At 41.0% G+C, this 18,573-nt stretch overlaps 2 protein-coding genes across 2 annotated transcripts in view; both read right to left on the bottom strand.

Annotated features, from left to right (window-relative positions):
• Window positions 1-2,317: 2,317 nt before the first annotated feature.
• GATAD1 (GATA zinc finger domain containing 1) lies at window positions 2,318-6,221 on the bottom strand. The gene is made up of 5 exons (XM_080340588.1): window positions 5,927-6,221; window positions 5,683-5,808; window positions 5,280-5,339; window positions 3,467-3,650; window positions 2,318-2,670 (listed from the first exon to the last, which is right to left on the bottom strand). The coding sequence occupies exons 1-5, from the start codon at window positions 6,119-6,121 to the stop codon at window positions 2,480-2,482; spliced, it is 756 nt and encodes a 251-aa protein (XP_080196714.1). The 5' UTR covers window positions 6,122-6,221; the 3' UTR covers window positions 2,318-2,479.
• Window positions 6,222-14,380: 8,159 nt separating this feature from the next.
• ANKIB1 (ankyrin repeat and IBR domain containing 1) overlaps window positions 14,381-18,573 on the bottom strand; it is a 92,021-nt gene continuing 87,828 nt past the window's right edge. Inside the window, exons 19-20 of the mRNA XM_080364285.1 lie at window positions 17,392-17,525; window positions 14,381-17,042 (exon numbers count right to left, since the gene is read on the bottom strand). Coding sequence (XP_080220411.1) covers window positions 16,290-17,042; window positions 17,392-17,525 — 887 coding nt within the window. The 3' untranslated portion in view covers window positions 14,381-16,289. The remainder of the gene's footprint in view (window positions 17,043-17,391; window positions 17,526-18,573) is intronic.

Raw genomic sequence — 18,573 nt, forward strand, 5'->3', positions numbered from 1 at the left:
TAACAGAACTGAAGCAGATTCACATTTGTTTTAGATTACCTACTATGTCACTTGATAGTTTTGTTTTTATCCTGCTGTTACTTTTGCAGGGTTTTTGTCAATCTAATCTAATTTAAGTTCCTTAAATGTAGTGCTGCTGGTGATTCAAAAGCAGTGAGGGATGACATTTTTTTTTAATTCTGGCTTTCACTTCACAGCGGCAATGCTCACAGTTCTTTGCTTTTTCTTACGGAAGTTCCAGGATCCATATCCTTTACCTGGAGCTCTGCTCTTTGCTACTGTAAGTAGAACATTTATACACCATACTTCTTCTTCACAAGAGCAAGAGATTATCTTGCTCCAAACTCTTTTATTTTGCTTAAGCTTTCAAACTATGTGTCTAACACAAGCCTGCCAGCAGTGCCCTCTCTCAGTATGACCTGCTGTTTGACACAGGCAGGTGCAGAGACACGTTATCAGCAGGTCAGTCCGTGAAACAAACTTCAAACTGTAAACCATCCATTGCTATTTCTCTAAATTATCCCTTTTATATTACAATTTATTAACAAGTAAGGCAAATGGCAAGCAAGAACTTTTCATTTGGTGTAAATTGTAGAAAAAAAGCAAAACTGAATGTAAGCGTTGTTTTCTTCCCTCTTCCTACAAGGATTTGACAAGGAAAGCAGCTGAGCTCAAAAGTCAGCCCATGGAGGAGCAAAACCCCTTGGGTTACGCCGAGGCACCACAGGGACTTCAGAGCGACCCCATGTGAAAACCTCGTGAACTGCAGAGAAAGGAGAGAAACATTTGTGTAGGAGTCACTCTACTTACTATCTTAAAAGAGTCATTATTCCTACTTTCTTATTCTTGTTAATTTAGTAAAGATATATCAGCAAAAAAAGAAATCTACAGAAGTGAAAGGAAGATCAAAAGCAAAGTCACCTCGGGATTAATTACCTCAACTCTGAACATGGGCACCCATTTCGTGTATGTAGCAACTGAAGTTACCAAACACTGAATTAACAGTATACTACTAATTTCTGACCATTCTGAACTGTTGCCAGTATCCCTTAGTTTAGCACCTACTCCCTTAAGCTTGACTGTTCTTCCTTGGATTTGAAGGGGGCAGAACTGAGGCTGCAGACTGAAAGATATCTGGTTTGTAATGCCACAGGTCCCACTGTATTAAAAGTCATCAATACCTGCAACTTTCAAAATATATTTCAAAGTTTTGCATTAAGTTAAAATATAAGTCTAGTGCACCTTTCATAGACTTTCATACAATATACTAAAGTTTATTTGGGCCTTTTGGGTGCTATGGTCACATATGTCCAAAAAAAAGCTGAAAAAAATCTATAAGTGTACATTTAAGGCTACTTACAGCTTATTCTTCATAGGCAGCAGGAACCACTAATCCCAGGGAATTCAGCCCCTACAGGCACATCTCACAGTGTCTGGAGCCGACAGGCTTGTAGAAAGTTTAGTGCAGATAACTTAAACACTGGTATTTTAGTACATAGCATTTTCCTCATTCTATTTAAATATTTTCATTTGTATTCTGAGACTCTCAATATATAAAATCAGTCTTTACCTCCCTTAGCAAATGTTTTTTTCATTTGAATTGGCTGAGGTTTTTTCTTACCATCATTAATTGCAAAGACTGAAGAAACACTTCAAAATCAGTTTTGAGACCAAGCTAACACATGCACAAATAGTAACAGTGTGAAACTCGAATCACACATCAGTGTCGGCTTGCTCAGGAAACGAAGATACATTTCCGTGATGAGGATGCCAGGATGGCAAAGCCTAAGAACATTAATTTTTAAATCTGCATTCAGCTTTCCAATAAACTTATCCCCTTACATGAGCAAAGTTCAGAAGGAAGCTACATACATAGGCCCATGTTTTAGATTCAGCTGAATAGAAGTCCTTTAAAAGGTAACTGCTTTAAACAGGTACCGCCTTGCAGATGACACGTTTTAGCCTGAAGATGAGAAATTTAAGTAGATCACTCTTCTCCGGTGTAACAGAAAACTGTTAACTGCATCACTAACCAAGTTCAGTGTTCATCTGAAGCTAGTCTGAAATTACCTAAGAAGTAAACAAAAACTGCAGTTACAGTTAACTAAATTAAGCAATTATCATAAAGTGCTGCATGATTAAGAGTATGTCTTTAAACTCCTTTTCTGGAAAATAAGTTAGAAAATAAGAACGCTAAAAGCAACTTTCAGAAGTCAATTATTTGCTCACCAAAGCTGAATATGATATGAAACTTGTGCATTTGTCCCAAAATGGGCAATAATATCTGAAGAAGAGAACACAGAAATGACACAGCAAATTGAAAGAAAACTTCCACTTTAAAGATCTGATATAATTTAAAATAAATACCATAATCCATAAAGTAAAAATAAGATTTTATGTTTTTTTAAACTTCTTCTATGGGCTTCACAGACCTCAGAATACACCCAAAATTAGTCGTCCAAAATACTCCTTTAAAAAACTATAAATTATTGGTAACAGTTTCTTTAATGGAGATTGCAGGAGTTGGTCCCACATGAGTCCATATATAGCCCTTCTCTGGTCTTGTAGGAACTGTAGGGAAGGGAGATGATCGAGATTTGAAATATTCTGAAGGTGCATGACAAACAAACTCTAAGTACTCCATTTTCCTTGGGAGGTCTTCTTCTGGTCCTAGGAAAAAAAAAACAAACCAAAACAACAGTCTTAAAAGAAAAAATTTACAGGCATAAAATTGAAGTATGCAGAACTTAAAAATACGCAACAACAGCCAATATCCCTTAAGAGAATGTGCCTTTTCAATCAATGACCTTCCTGGCTAAGCAGCCTCAAATACTAGACAAGAAACCTCTACCTTTATTTTTGCTGGGCTGATTTTCTTTTTTCCTGTCTGAAGCATGCGGTATTTTGAGCGAAGTACTTCAGTTAATATATTTTAAATAGATGCTATTTGTGGCCTGTCTATCAAAAAGACTTTTCTGAGTTACTAGTAATTTTATAATCAGTAGCAGGATATTGTCTATGCCAGTGCTTGCACACTCTGTATTTTACGCACCCAAGATAAAACTCAGTTAGTTTGGGTCACTTTAAAAGAAACAGCTTGGGCTGGTACATAAGGTACTGTAATAACTTTGATTCTATCTATGGAGTAACTTTGATTCTATCTATGGAGTAACTTTGATTCTATCTATGGAGTAATAATTTGATCCTTAAAGTTGCAAGACTATAATTGTGCCCGTGAGCACACATATCCAAATCACACTCACTGCAGTAGTGCTAATCTGTATTATGTACGTAAGAGAAATGACAAAGGTTATTCAAGTAAATGAGATACATACAAGATTAGGGTCTAAAACGTGGGAATTGCACAAATGATCTTGGCAAAATAAAAAGTCTGTTTGAAAAATACAACTCCGCATCAGTCAGAGCACATATAAGTAGTCGTATAAAACGAAAGCTTAAAGCTTACCTATGATGTAGGATGCTGGGTCAAAACAATCCTTGGGGCTGGCTTGTGTAGGAATGAGCCAGGTTAGCGCAGCGCTCTTTTCACAGTATTGGTCCTGAATAAACCCACGGATCTGAGCATAGTATGTTTTCCCATCCTGCTCATCAACCACTGAAACAACATCTCCAATTTGATAGTATACACCCTAAAAGACATACAAATGATAATTAAATCAAACAATCTGGTTTTAGAAGCTTCACTCTGTGATTCTGATCCATGTCTTAAGTATCAGTAACTTAAGTTATCTCAAATTACCCCAATCTCGAAAGACAGCCTTAATTCAGCCACATGCAAAAGGACAGTGGCATAAGACAGAGTGCTGTCTCACCTACGCAGTCATCAGTGCTGCTTGTGCACAATCACCCAGTGTCTAGGAGTCTGAGTTCAGTCCCGAAATTGCTTATGAGACCAGACAGGCAATTCCACACAGTTTCTGTCCACCTGATCTCTCACAAGCAACGTGGCCTTATCCATTTTCTAAGAAATAGTGCTCTCAGCTGCTCTACATCCCCCCCTCCCAGGAGAGCTACACCTCCTGTCTGCAGAGCGGCGACGGTTTCATTCTGTTAGAAGGAGGAGAGTGCAACACCACCTTCTAGAAAGGGTAACTGTAGTATTTTCCCTGTGTATGCAAGGAAAGCAGCTTTCTGTGCATGAAGAAGTTCGCTCATTTGAATGCAGAGGAGTCCCAAAAGAGAGATCCACCTCCTGTCACCTCCCATGTCACTCTGTAATGTGTGAGGCTGCACAGCAAAGGCAACTCATGGCATAACAGTGTCGCAGAGCACAATGCAGCATCTGTGCTATCAATATCGGAGATTGCCAAGCATCATCCGGGAGGGTTCTGTTTATAAAACAGCTTTAAAAGACCTCAAAAACCCCAAACAATCCCCTTCTCAACAATGCAGCAAAGTATCAAAATAAAAACATTTTGAATAAAGAGACCGGGTTAAATAAAAGTTTTGACATAATTCTCAGGAATTTCTGAAAAGTCCAAAAACATGTGAGAAAAGGCATCAATGCTTTTCCGAACTAGTCAACACGAGAGATTCATCTGGGACATGAGACGCAAAGCATCAAGTCTCTAGAGAGCACACGGAAGCTCACTCTACCACTTCCCTGGCTGCGCTGTCTCCCAGTGGCTGTCCTGACCTTTTCTTTGGGGGAAAAGACATTTCCAGTGGCTTGCTTGTACTACTGGGAAACAAAAGCAAATTTCAGAACTTCAAAACACTAACACCGTGGCACGCTGGTAAGGACACTCTCAAGCATGGCTGTGAGAAGGGCTAGCTTCTGCTTGCATTGCAATAGTCCACATATTTCATTCCAGGGTGTTCCACACTGCTTGCACCCAGCTCTGAAACCACAGGCAGTTTAGACTTTGGGGCAGCACGACCCATCCCCTCTACAGGCAACATTCTCTGCGCCTAAGGTAGGAAACATCACACAAATTCTGGCAGTCAGCTATAGTAGCTTTTGCCTGACCTCTGCACAGTTAAAAGATTGAAAAGTTTGATTGCAATAATTACTAGGGAAACCAGATGCATCTTCTTCTTGGACAAAAAGACATGACTACGTAAACTACTGTGGTAAACTACCTTGCAAGACTTAACAGCAATGGCATAGAGCAAAATCCTACAGAGCAGCTAGGCAAGGAAGAACAGCTTCTGTGACACATCCCTCGTGCTCTCTCTACCTGCGATAAGTTTTCAGGTTGGAAACAGAAACAGCAAGACCCTTTTCACAAAAAAAAAAAAACTTGCATACACCATACCTTATAAAAGATGGATTCTGCTGTAATTATAGTGGATACAGACTCAGGAGCCTTGATGGGCTAAGGAAAGAACACAGAAATGGAAAATCAAGAGCATTAACCCACCATAATAATGCCATAATTTTTAATTTATTTTTTTTTTCATTTTAGGCAATGAGCTGATACATTATCTTCTTAGAAAAATCAGTAAACACAAGAAACCGGGTCCAAATATTTACAACATCTGTGGTTTGAAACTGAAAACAACAACGTCAACACTTCCATTCTCAAGCTCTTAAGCGGAGAAGCAAGAACTGAATTCACGTGTCCCGTTTCTATTTACACAAAACTCCCCCCCGCAAGCACGGAGCCTGCGGGTCGGGACGCTGGGGCAGCTACTGAAAAAGCCCGCACCCCGCCTTACGTTTTTCAGCTTGAAGATGTGCCTCCGCCCCTTGCCCTTCGTGGAAACCTTCTTCTCCGCGGCGGGCGCCGACTTGTACTTGGTGTTCCGCAGCCGCGCAGAGCGCCGGTGGATCTCCTGCTTACTCTGCGGGGGGAATCACCGGGTGAGCGCAGGGCGAGGGCGCTGCCCCGGCGGGAAGGGCGCCGGCCCGGCCCGGGCGGCGTGGCGGGGCGCGGAGAGGGCGCTGGGCCGCGGCGCTCACCTGCTTCCCGCCGCCGCCGCCCCCGCCGTTGCTGTGCTGGGCGGCGGCCGAGGTGGTGGCGAAGGCGGCGGGCCCGGGCGGCGCGGAGCGGGCCGTGCAGTTGTTACACAGGATCTCGCCCTGCCCGCCCTTCTTCCACATGGAGGAGGACGTGCTGCGGCACACGCTGCAGGTGGGCTTCAGCCCCAGCGGCATCCTGCGGCCGGCACTGGGGCCCGCGGCCCCCGGCTAAGAGACGCGGGGAGCTGGGCTCCAACACCGGCCGCGGCGCCGGCCCCTTCCCGCCGGCGGCGGATGTGGCTGCGGCGGGCGGAGCGGAGCGGGGCGTCCGGCCCTGCCCTCTGCTGGCTGCGGGCCGCCCGCCGCCGCCCGGGCCGCCGTGCTCAGCCCCGCGGGGAGGAAGAGCTGGGGCACGGCACGGGGGGGCGGCTGCGGCCCGGCCCGGCCTGGGCAGGATGGCGGGGGAGTCAGGGGGCAGAGCCGCGCTCGGTGGGTCCGTGTGCTGGCAGGGTCGGGGCTGTTTCTCTCAGAAATGGCAGACAGCACGCGTTGGTTCTCGGTCTCCAAAGACTCATGGTCCCTGTCCCAAGCAGGGCATATTTATTGCCTCAGCTAGGGCTGGAGCATCTTTCTTAGAAGGAGAAACTGAGAGCTGAGTCTGTTCAGACTGGAAAAGAGATGCTTACAAATATCTGAAGGCTGGATGTCAAGAGGATGGGACCGGACTCCTTTCAGTGGTGCCCAGTGGTAGGATGAGGCACAGGGGGCGCAGACTGAAGCACAGGAGGTTCCTTCTAAACATGAGGAGAAAGTTCTTTACTTTGAGGGTGCCACAGCGCTGGAACAGGCTGCCCAGAGAGGCTGTGGAGTCTCCTTCCCTGGAGACATTCAAGACCCGCCTGGACACATTCCTGTGCGATCTGCTCTGGGTGATGAACCTGCTCTAGCAGGTGGGTTGGACTAGGTGATCTTGAGGTCCCTTCCAACCCCAGCCATTCTGTGATTCTGTGAAAACAGTAATGGAGAGAGCAGTATCCCTCCATACTGGCGAGACCCAGAGGCAGCCCCGGAGGAGACCCAGTACCTGCAGGCCAGCACAGAAGCTGCCTCTGGTACCTGCCCCATTCCCGTTTGCAGGGGGACGCTTGGCTCCATCACCCAAAGAGGTACAGCTGTCATCCTACTCATGGGAAAATTGGGATGAGATGAACTTAAGTCGTTCTGATTCAGGAGAATAGTGACTGTGGATCTTACCCTCAATATAGGCCAGCTTTGGTCTTCATTAAGCCAACAGCTCCTCTTGCATTGACCCTCAGTCACATATCATATAGTTTAAATGGCTGGGGAATTAACACATCTTGGTGAAGCTTTGCCAGCTGAATGCAGGAATCATTCTGTGGTCACACAGTGGTTCCTCACCCTGATGCAACTTACATGGCCCTAACCCATCCCTTTTAGGTGTTCCTCTAGTCTGATGTTAAGAAATAAATGCCTATTCACACATGAGGATCTGCAGCCTATTTGTTTCCATATTTAGCCTTCATCCTTTTGTTTCAGTTAAACCTTTGGTGCAAATTAAGTCGATTTACTTTTGTCTTGTTCTCAGTGGACACAAAGAACAAATAATCTTCCTTAATATTTTTTACATTGAGGAAAATGATCCTGCTAAAATCAAATTGTTCCTTTGTGTAGAAGGAAGCTATGTCATTCAATGGTATTATGGTAATAATTGCAAAAGGAGCAGACAGAGTTTGCAGGGATCTGCTCGCAGACGCTCACCGGCATGCAGCGTGCCCTGGCTGGAGCGTGCAGTTCCTAGTTGTTAGTGTCGCTGCAGCTTTGCTTGTTTTGGTGTGGGCGCATGGGCAGCTACACTTAACCTCACACACTCCTCTCTTTCACACCAGCTTTGACTTTCTTGTCTCAGGTGCCAAACATTTCCTTGTTTTGATTTAAATTCTATTTTACCTTTGTCTCCTTTCAAGCTGTTCATAGTTCGTGGGCTGTTATTTTTTTCTCTGCTTCTTTAGTCCATCCCTCTGTAGTTTTATGTGATTGTCTTGTAGATCAGTGATCTCACAGAGACCTTTAAACTCTTCCCACCATCCTTCCCAAACACCCACCTCAGAAGTCCTCCATTGCCGGCGCCCTCTCAGTGCCGTCATGTTGACATAGCATCACTAGTCTGTGTAGAAATGGGGTAGAAATGAGTCATGTCCTTTTCTGCACAGGTAGATACCTAGTACTTGGTAGAGCCAAGAAGTAACCCCAGATTTTGTGAGGTGTTTGGTTTCTGGCCCCATGGTACCTGGCTATGTCAAGCAATGGTGGAGATAACGTATCGTGACCGCAAGTACTTCGTTCTTTTAAAGCATGTTCAAGCTGGCTCTCAGACTACTTCAATTGTGCTCTAAAATGCTTCTGTGATACAAGAACAGCAAAAATACACCTTTTAACAAAGGTTAGTATTTCTGCACTTGTCATGTTCTGCCAGTTCAGGCTCTTAGGACTTACTTGTGTAACAGCTGACAGTGTTTTTCTATTGTATCTTCTTGCAAATGGGGATCCTGTGAGATAGGCTTTCTGCTTAACAGGTTACTTTACTGTTTCTGGTTCATTTGAGATAGTTCTTAAGGATCTAGCGCTTGGAGCAGTTTTAACCTAAGTCTTTGAACAGAATTTGAAGTAGTGGTCCCAGCTAAACTACATGCCGCTAAAAACACCTGAGGCTTGGTTTTTATCCTTTACAGTGACGATGCAGTATGATGCTCCTTGGGCACAACATCACTTGTGACTTGGAGATTATGTCTTTTGGCACTAGTGACGAAAATAGGCACTGCTGTCGACTGTGACTAAGGAAGTTTGGTTTATGTATGTTTTATTGTCTCCACTATAAACCACTGTGACAGGTGCAAGTGAACTCTGATTCCTGAAGGCATACATGCACATTCCCACTGTGCATGTAAGTTAGCTTGTTAATCACATAGACTTTCTCTTTATTTAATTAGTAAAAATATATAAAGGAGATCTGCCAGTTGTGTAAGATTCCATACCAAGTGCAAACCAACTAGAGTTTTTTACCATTGCCAGTTTATTACTGTTTTACACTTAGATTTCAAAAACATGTCAGAATTTTGTTCTTTTCAGTCAGCTGTATTTAACAGATTACTTGAGGTTACTTGGGATTGTCATAGTAGTATTTTTTTATTAACTTTTCCTCTGGGTAGCCAGCTCCCCACCCCTCTGCTTTCTGATGCAGCCTCACATGCATTTTTTTAAAGTGGCCATAGTTCTGTATATTGCATGGGGAGTCCCTGTTGCTGAGGAACTGTGTAGTTAGAGCTTTTCCAAACCCCTGAAAGGTGGAAGGCTCATGGTATAATTTTTAGAGTCTTTTAGTCTCGTCATACACTAGTCAAAGGATCTGCTGTAGGAGGCAATAAACTGAGCCCGTTTCTTTGATTATCTCCAGTGGAACTTCACTGTAGTACCTGAAACATTCCTGGTTCTCATTTCCTGGTTCTGATCTTAGTACCTGTGGCCTTTGTGACACTCTGCAATGTCACGTATACTTGTGAGCACACAAGACAGTTGTGAGTATACCTCATTTTCCATGAAGCTCTGCAGCACGTTGATCTATTTGTTGGATTCTGCAACCAGTTAAAACTTGCCTAGGGTGTTTTTCCATGGTTTAGTCCAGGAGCTTTGCTTACAGTCCCTGTTTTATTCCTTGTCTGGCTCTGTCAGTGAACTTCAGCCTTTCTCTACTTGGTTATTACAATGGAAGGTAGAACTACACTCATTCTTATTTGAGTTAATTGAAATTTCTTCAAAGATGAAACTGGACTGCTGCGCTGTGTTGATACAGCAGAAGCCCTGGACTCAAGAAGAACGTAGAAGGGCTGACAGGCATGAAAATAGCAATGTAATAGGAAATTGTAAGAGGATATGTTTTCTTTACATAACAAACTGCTGTTATGTTTCAGTGTAAAGATTTCCAATGAGATTCTACAGGGCAAAGTAAGATAATTTATGAAAAATGTTTTGTCTTTTGTTCTTTTTTTTTTAACAGTAGCTACAAATAGGTTACATCCTATCGGACTAGTAGTCTATAGTATAGTATTTTGATAGTCTATTCAAAGTGTATCCCTTGTGTTATGTCACCCACTTACCTAGTTTAAATCTCTAACGCTATTTTGGAGAAGACCTGGAACAGAAAATGCAAAAATCCATCAAGACTGGCTGTGTATCAAGGGCAAGTTGCTTTATCTAAATCTTTTACATATCTCCTTGTATAATGGATAAACATTATATACAGCATGAAGGTCTACATCCTAATGTTACTTGCTTTCTGTGCCATGTATACTGTGATCAATTTGTATGAAGAGAGTAAATGTGTATTTGACTTAGAGCATGAAAGACCCTACCGATTTTTTCTGCCTTCCAGGACAGAACGAATATCAAATCACAGGGAATGGAGTTGGATGTGCGGTGATACAGAACAATGCACACGGAGACACAGAGATGCACACACAGGCGGAGGTCGTGTTCAGCAGGGAGAGAAGAGCCAGGCAGAGCTGAGCTGACCCCTCTTTAATTAACCATTCTCAACTTACAGGTTTACAGATACAGGCCTGGACCAAGACATTAGGATGCTTTTTTTCAGTAACTGTTATTCCAAACACACCACACTCATCTTGTGAATGTTTTCAGTCACATTCCCATGGATATCTTGTTCCGACCCACTCTTTCACAGCCCAGGCCCAACCATTCACATGTCACACGTCCTTGGGCGGTGTTCCAGCCCGAGAGATCATTCTCACCAGCCTGGGCTATCGCTCCTTACAGTAAGGAAAAACATACTTGTGTATAACCTGTCCAAGGCCCTTTATGTTTTGACTAATTACTGTGATTTAATCATGTTAGTATTATTTATTCTTTGACTGTCCGGATGGTCACATCAGTATTGATATTCATTATCATCCAGGTGGCTGGAACTGCATGTCCTGCTGTTCCCACACTCCCTGTATGATGAATAAGCATTATATACAGCATGAAGGTCTACATCCTAATGTTGCTTTATGTGCCATATATACTGTGTTCACTTTCTATAAATGTGTTTTTTCCTTAGACCATCGAAGACCCTACCAATTTCTTCTGCCTTCCAGGACAGAATGAATATCAAATCACGGGGAATGGAGTTGGATGGCTAAATTATAGCCAAGGAGAATTTGGACTGCTGTGCTCAATAACACTGTCTGTATACGCTCCAGGAGGCAGAACTGGATTTTTAAGTGAGTGCTTGCTGCTGAATTACACGTAAAGATATCATGGTTAGAAGAAGGGCCTCAAACTCCAGATGCCTGAACAGAAAATAAATACAATCAATTTCAAAATAAGACTTTTTTAATTAATTTTTTTTTTTTTAATTGCAGAATGTAAAGGTTTCTCCTATAACATGTATAAATTCTAATAGTCTTTGCAGTTGCATTAGAGAACCTTGGCTGGCTAATTAATGATGTTGCTGTTTGTTTGCATCCCTAAAGATGATGATGTTGATTACACGGACTGCCATGCTAAAAAATGCGGACAGCAAGACCGACTGTGGCATTTGCAGAGTAAAAATGCTAGCATCTGACCAAGACCTTTTTTAAAAAATAGATTATTATAAATAAAATTGATTTGATAATTAGAGCAGAAGGTGCAGTGGCCAAAATAGAACTGATGAATAATTTGAATACTTATGTTCACTGTCACTTAAGGAAAATCATCTGGGTTCATGAACTGATAAATACTCCTTAAAACCACTTTGGTAAAGGTAAATCATCCTTATGTAGTGAACAATTCTTATGTAAAAACCCCAGGGCAAAATCCCCCATATTTTTTCCAGTATCTTGTCATGGATATGACACTTACGCTTGGATTAAAATTGCACTATAATCTGAATCCTGAAGATTATATATTTGCAGTACTGAACATCTGTCTGGATATACTAAATATTTTCTTGCTTATATTCCATTTTTCTGGATATTCATGCAAATTACCTAAAAAGAAAAAAACATGCAAAACACCTCCTCAAATTTGTATTTCACTGCAGAAGGGATTTCTGTAAAGATCCAGACCTGCATACATTTAAAATAACAGCATCCTGTAAACAATTAGCTTTAACATTTTGTTGGTGAGATCAAACCGTAAGTATCCATGAAGAGCTGAGGAAAAAAGGGCTTTGCAGTTAAGTTAGGAAACATTTTTATTTACCTCATTATTCTATTTTTAGTATTTTTTCATGAACTACTTAAATTGTTTTATCTGGTTATATATTTGGAGAATAGTATAAATTCTAAACTTGCCTATTTTTGAAGTAGAATGAAAGCGTATCACTGCACGATATCAAGCCTTCATTCCTTCCTTTGCCCTCATACAGACAGCAAACACAGCTTTATGCTGTATGACAGGGGATCCATCTCCTTTGGATGCACATCTTGTGCTTTACTCTTCAGTTAAAATGAGAAGAAGCCATCATCACTGGCTTCTCTACATCTTTCAAGTTCCCTTATCTGGCTGATCTTCAGAAGAATAAGGACAATAATCAGTATATTGTGTTGTCCTGAGTAGGTGGTCAAGAATTTTTAGTGAAGAAACTAGCTATTATGGCCATGTTTGGCTTACTTTGCTACCAGCTGCCATGCCTCATGTGTGCTGGGAGGGAGAAGAGGAGGAGAAGGCAATAGTGAAATTGGCCTTGATAAATACATCTCTGAAAGCAGGCTGTGGGGTGTCTGCTTTTGAAGCATATTGTTGTGATTTTAAACACCACAGAAAGTGTGTTTTAAATTTGTACATCTATTAGTATGTTCTAGCTGCCATTAAACCAAAAATCTGTCTTGTGATACTCACCGTCTTAGTAAAACTTGGTACTTGCTGACTGCAGCGTGTGCAGTGACACCACAGCAGGAGGTGATGGTCAGGGCCTTGCAGTGAGTGACTAATCCAACTTTGTCCATTAGATTTTAGAAGCTCTCCAAGCATCTTGGCGTGTTTGTTGGAGGAAGCTAATTAAATTACTGTTAACAATGAACAGAATAGTTCAGTGCCTGTAACAGAGGCAGGCTGGAATTTCCTGAGAACAATGGAGCCTGGATATTAAGTGTCACTTAAGTAACTAAATAATGGGATCTTCCTCAAAAATCAGTCCCCCCACACTCTCTTTAGCACCACTATTTGTAATGACATGGCTTTACTCTTTACAAAAACAAGTGCACAATATGGCTGTAGCAATTACTGGAGAGAGTTCAGCAAAGGGTGACGGAGCTGGTGAGGGGTCTGCAGCACAAGTCTGATGAGGAGCACCTGAGGGATCTGGGGCTGTTCAGGCTGGAGAACAGGAGGCTGAGGGGAGACCTTATCGCTGTCTACAACTACCTGAAAGGAGGTTGTAGCATGGAGGGTGTTGGTCTCTTCTCCCAAACAGCAAGAGAGAGGATAAGAGGAAATGGCCTCAAGTTGTGCCAGGGGAGAATTTAAATGGGATATTAAGAAAAACCTCTTAACGGAAAGGGTTGTCAGGCATCGGAACAGGCTGCCCAGGGCAGTGGTGGAGTCACCATCCCTGGAGGTGTTCAGAAGACATGTAGATGAGGTCCTTAGGGACATGGTTTAGTGGTGGACTCAGCAGTGTTAGGTTAATGGTTGGACTAAGTGATCTTAAAAGTCTTTTCCAACAAAAATGATTCTATGATTCTATGAATTAAGACAAAATTGTCTGGTTTAGATTTTGTTTTCAAAGCAAACATTTACAAATCAAAACATTCAACTTATTATATGGTCCCATCTAATCTGGCATGGGACTGAACATATCCTAAAAATGTCTGTCATCAATCTTAAGAAGCTACTACAGTAAGTCTAAGACGGAATGAGACAGAACGGAATTAGTTTAAGTAATAAATGTTTAATCAAAGAATTTTACATATTATTAACAGCATTCATTTGGCCAAACATCTACATGGTTGTAGTATCCTACTTGTATATAAAGTGGGAATGTATCAAGTATAGACTATGAAAGTGCAAATAACAATTCAAGGTTAGAGTAATTTTTTTACATTATAAAATTAACAGGTTTACAAAATAGTCTTGCCAAACTTTATTTTTGAATTGTAAAGTCAATGACTATGGTGTTAAAATAAGTACCAAGAAAATACAAATTTAATAGGCTAATTTCATGCTTATAAGAGTAACACAGAAACAATGGATATACTGCACAACCTAACCAAATTACAAAGAACCAGAACCCACAAACTTCACTATCTTCACAGAGAGCACTCTTACATATCTTACTGTAACTCTGCAAGACATCTCAATGCAAAACACAATCTTTTTGTGAGAATCTTTCTCTTCAGAAATTACAGTTCCAGGAAGCCATGTGAGTTAAACAACTTTCAGACCAATTCATTATGATGGTTCATGAAGAACTGTTTTAGTTGAAGGATCTTATACCATGGAACAATTTAAAATAGGTGTTCTTCAAAGATGTCCAAAGGTTCACAATTATGTCAGGAGTAGGGCAGCTAAAGTTGGAAAATGATTTGAGAGTATTCTATTCCATTCTCTCTTAAAGATGCTTGCAAAATGACCACGGTTCTTATGGGGTAAGGGTAAAATATTCTTATTTCAAATTTTACTAATATTAACCTTGTGACTGTAGGTTCAATAGCTGGGTTTGCATGAATTAGTTACCAAAACACTCACTTGAACTCACAGTAATCAATACATAAACTTTGCTATCATGACACTTGCCTATACACACTCAGTAGTAATAAACTTTTATATCAACAAATCTCTGGTAACAGTTAAGCAAAACTTAAAATGGAGTGTATGTAATTTGCTTGTGTTATGACAAGTTTTGATTATATGTAATTAAAACAGCCATTTCAACAACTTACTCTAGTTGTAATTACATACTGTACCATTGTATCTCACTAACTGTAGATTGATGCTTTTAAGCAAATCTAAAACCAGTATTTGTTTTCACGGTACAACAACTAGGAAAAGGTTTTTTTGTGGTTTTCTTTTTTACATTTTTTTTTTTTTACACTAAACAGTAATCACACAGCAAATGAATATTGTGCAATTGAACAAATACCTAGCAGTGTTTTGTTTATGCAAAAACACTGACTTAACATTTAGTTATTTACTGTAAAGGCAAGGCCATGGGTGGTTTTATGGAGGTCTTTGCAATTAATAGCATAGTTACTCCAGAGCAGACACTGAATTTGAATTACTTGTTTAACTGTGGCAACTATCCAGTTGGGTTAGGCAAAGGCACCGTAACATGTTGAGCAGAATGTATTATCTGAACTTTAATTGTGGGACTGGCTAATATATGAAAATCCTGTACTCCTATATTTTTATAAAATGTTATCATTAAAAGTAATTGCACTATTAGTGCATAGAATGCTTTGTAGAATTATGAAAACAAACAACTATGATTGCACTTCCATTAAAGTGTCTCTTAAAATACAGCATAGCTGTTGCTAACTCACTGTATTTTAATATTTAAAATAACTGTTTAACAGCAGCATTAGGTTTTATTAACTTAAGATACAGGCTACATTTAATTAAATGCAGTCGCCATGGCAACAAATGCCAGTTAAATTTTGAGAAGCAATGCTACCCAGTGGTTTCTTTCACTGCTAGGAATTGTGGGATTAGTTTGACAGGTAACACTGCACTGTTTCGTTAGGCTACCGCCAGCTAACTATTCACAGTTTGGCACATTTGGACTGTAAATAGACATGAAAAAATCTTTGATTTTAAAGGGAAAGAATATCCCCTAAAACTGGTTCCTGGAGCAGTACTAAAAAGAAGCATTAAATACCTCCATTCACACTGCCAACAAAAATGAAAAGTGAGTAAGGAAAAGTTATGGAAAACAAAAGAAAATGCAAATGAATTGCTAAATGTTATTTTGGTGAAAGAATGAGTTCTAAAAAATGGAATAAACTATTTCTTCGGAAAACCAACCAAAGTAATCAGTGTAAGCCTTTAATCCGTATGTTCAAGTTAAGGATCATCAACCTAAGGCTAAACAGATGCTGCATTGTATTAGGAATGTGGAATACAACCTAATTATTCCTTTTTCTTGAGAGCAAAAAGGCAAGTACTACCTAATTAAATGCAAAGGATGTTCCTTGAAAGGTTCACATTATTACAAAGAACTACAATTCAAGAGAACTCCTAAATATCCGTTGTTATGTCAGTGGTTACAACTGAGCTGTAATTATGTGGATCAAAGCCTCCATAATGCTTACTCCACATACTGTACCATCTGTCACCGCCACTCATTTACTGCAGATTTAGTTTTTATTCATACCAGATGCACATGTTCAATCCATTCACTTGAGGTCTGAGGAGTCTGACTTGAAGTATGTCCTGAAGCATCCAGCGTGCTCATTACCTCCCTGTTACTATCACCACTTCGTGATACTGTTTCACCTGGAATAATGTTTTCTTCAGAAGTGCCCTCCTCTGTTTGGGTTCCTCTGCCTTCACTTTTGAGTGCATCCTCAAATAGTGCATGCTCTTCCTGAGGCTCCAGCCCTGTGTCTGTGAGATTTGGTTGCCCTGCTGACCCACCTTCAGTACTGGGTTGCTGTGAATCCTCATCTGTTTCTGTAGTTGTTGAGGGGATCAGAGCAATACTCTGCGGGTTCATGTCATGAAACCAGGCCATGATATTTCCAAGTAGATTTTCACTGGCATTGGGATCTTGACTGCTGGAGTCAGCTTCACTAGATGTTGAGTATAATCCACTTCTTGTATCGCTGCGGGGGTGTGAATGAAGACGATCAGCTGAAAAGGGATCATCGCCTGTGCCCAGTCTCATCAGACTGTCACCAAGTTCTAAGAGCTCAGAGCTGCTCAAGGCGCCTCTTGGATTATTTATACTGATGGGAGCAGAGTCCAGTCTTGTAGGCAAAGAGGTACCTATTGCTCCTAAAGATGCCTCATTATTTAGAAAGTCTCTAGTTTCTTCATCTATGGCCAGGCCAGATTCTTGTAATGATAACTGAATAGCTAGCAGGATGTTTGGGTCATCTTCATCCAAAGAGCTCAGAGCCTGTGGAAGTACATAAGTTTGCTTTCAGAATCAAACTTTCATCTTCTTATGTATTTTGGATCAAAAGTAGCTTGGGCTCAAATCTAAAATTCATTCATTATTCCTACCTGTCATTTATCGGAGCAAGTTTTTACTGACACAGTTGACAACACAATTTAAAGGTGACTACTACTACATTAGTGATTATTTAGCAATTCTTACCAATGTGAATGCACAATTTGTTGTCCCAGATTCTCCATCTCTCATCAAAGAATTAAGAAAATTTGCAGAGAGACAAAATGACACAGAAAAGCAGAGCAGAGGAAGGCAGGCAAAGCAGAGAGAATGGAAAAGGGTTTAGGGGAGATACCTGAAGAGAATCCTGGTTTTCAGAGCGACTGACAGAGGTATAGTCATGAAGCGAAGAGCTGTGCAGAATACCCATAGAAGCTGAACTCACCATGGAGGTGCCATGTCTTCTACTACTGCCACCTTCCTGAGTGTCTGTTTGGGCAATTGAAACAAAAACGGTTGAAGAACCAGTGAGAAAGCCTTCTCCACTGTTATTAACTGAGCAAATCTCTTCCTTCCTTTTGGATTCCAGCTGTGGAATTTTACTCCTTTATTCACTCTGAACTAAATAATCCCAAACAATCCTTCCACACCAGCTCTTCCACAGTGGTGAAAACCAGTCCCACTGTTTTAGGAGAGACTGCCTGGCTCATTTGTGCCTTTCTGCTCTCAATACCCTTCTTCTCCTCTTTTAAAGGACAGGGTTTGCCATTGGGACCATGAGCCTGTTGGCAGGAGGGGCAAACTGCTTCTAATGATTTATGGAAAGTCCTGAAAAATACTGCACATGGACACAGTACAGGATGCATTTACAGCAGGACTGCAACCAAAGTTTGCCCATTTCTCTGTTCTTTCAGAGACAACAACTCAGCTGTAATGTTAACATTATATTAATTTTTGCCATAACATTGCAGCACAATTAAGAGTAGAGTTATTAGTGTATACCTCAGCAATCACTGACATTGCTGTTTTCTTAAAACAACCAACAAAAAATCTGAAGTAAAATGCTTTTTCCAGAAAAATTACTCTGTAATAAAAATGAATGTAACTTTTTTGACTTTGGAAAATGGAATTTTCCACTTCAAAGTGAAATAAGGTGAGACAAACTAATTCCCTCTTGCATGCTTTAACAGTATGCACTGGTCATCACTACAATATCCAAGTGTTCCGTCAAATTCTAGTCCTCAACCTAACAAGATGGTTTTGCATTTTACTTGTAATAGGGAAGGACCAAAGCTCACCAAAATTCTCTTTACTGTTTCTAAAATAACAAATCCTTTTCTTTTTCATTTCTGCTCAGTAAAGGATTTCTCCTTTTGTTTTTAAAGGACAAGCTATGGAGAGGACTTAAGCTCATGAGACACAGCACTGCGAGTCTGTGCAGCGTGGCTGGAGAGCGGGCACACAACTGGCAGCTCTGACAAAACAGCGTCATCACACGATGATCTGGATTCATGGTATTTTTGTACCTTTGCAAAAT

This window comes from Nesoenas mayeri (genome assembly GCF_963082525.1).
Source record: "Nesoenas mayeri genome assembly, chromosome: 2".
Taxonomy (NCBI): Eukaryota; Metazoa; Chordata; class Aves; order Columbiformes; family Columbidae; genus Nesoenas; species Nesoenas mayeri.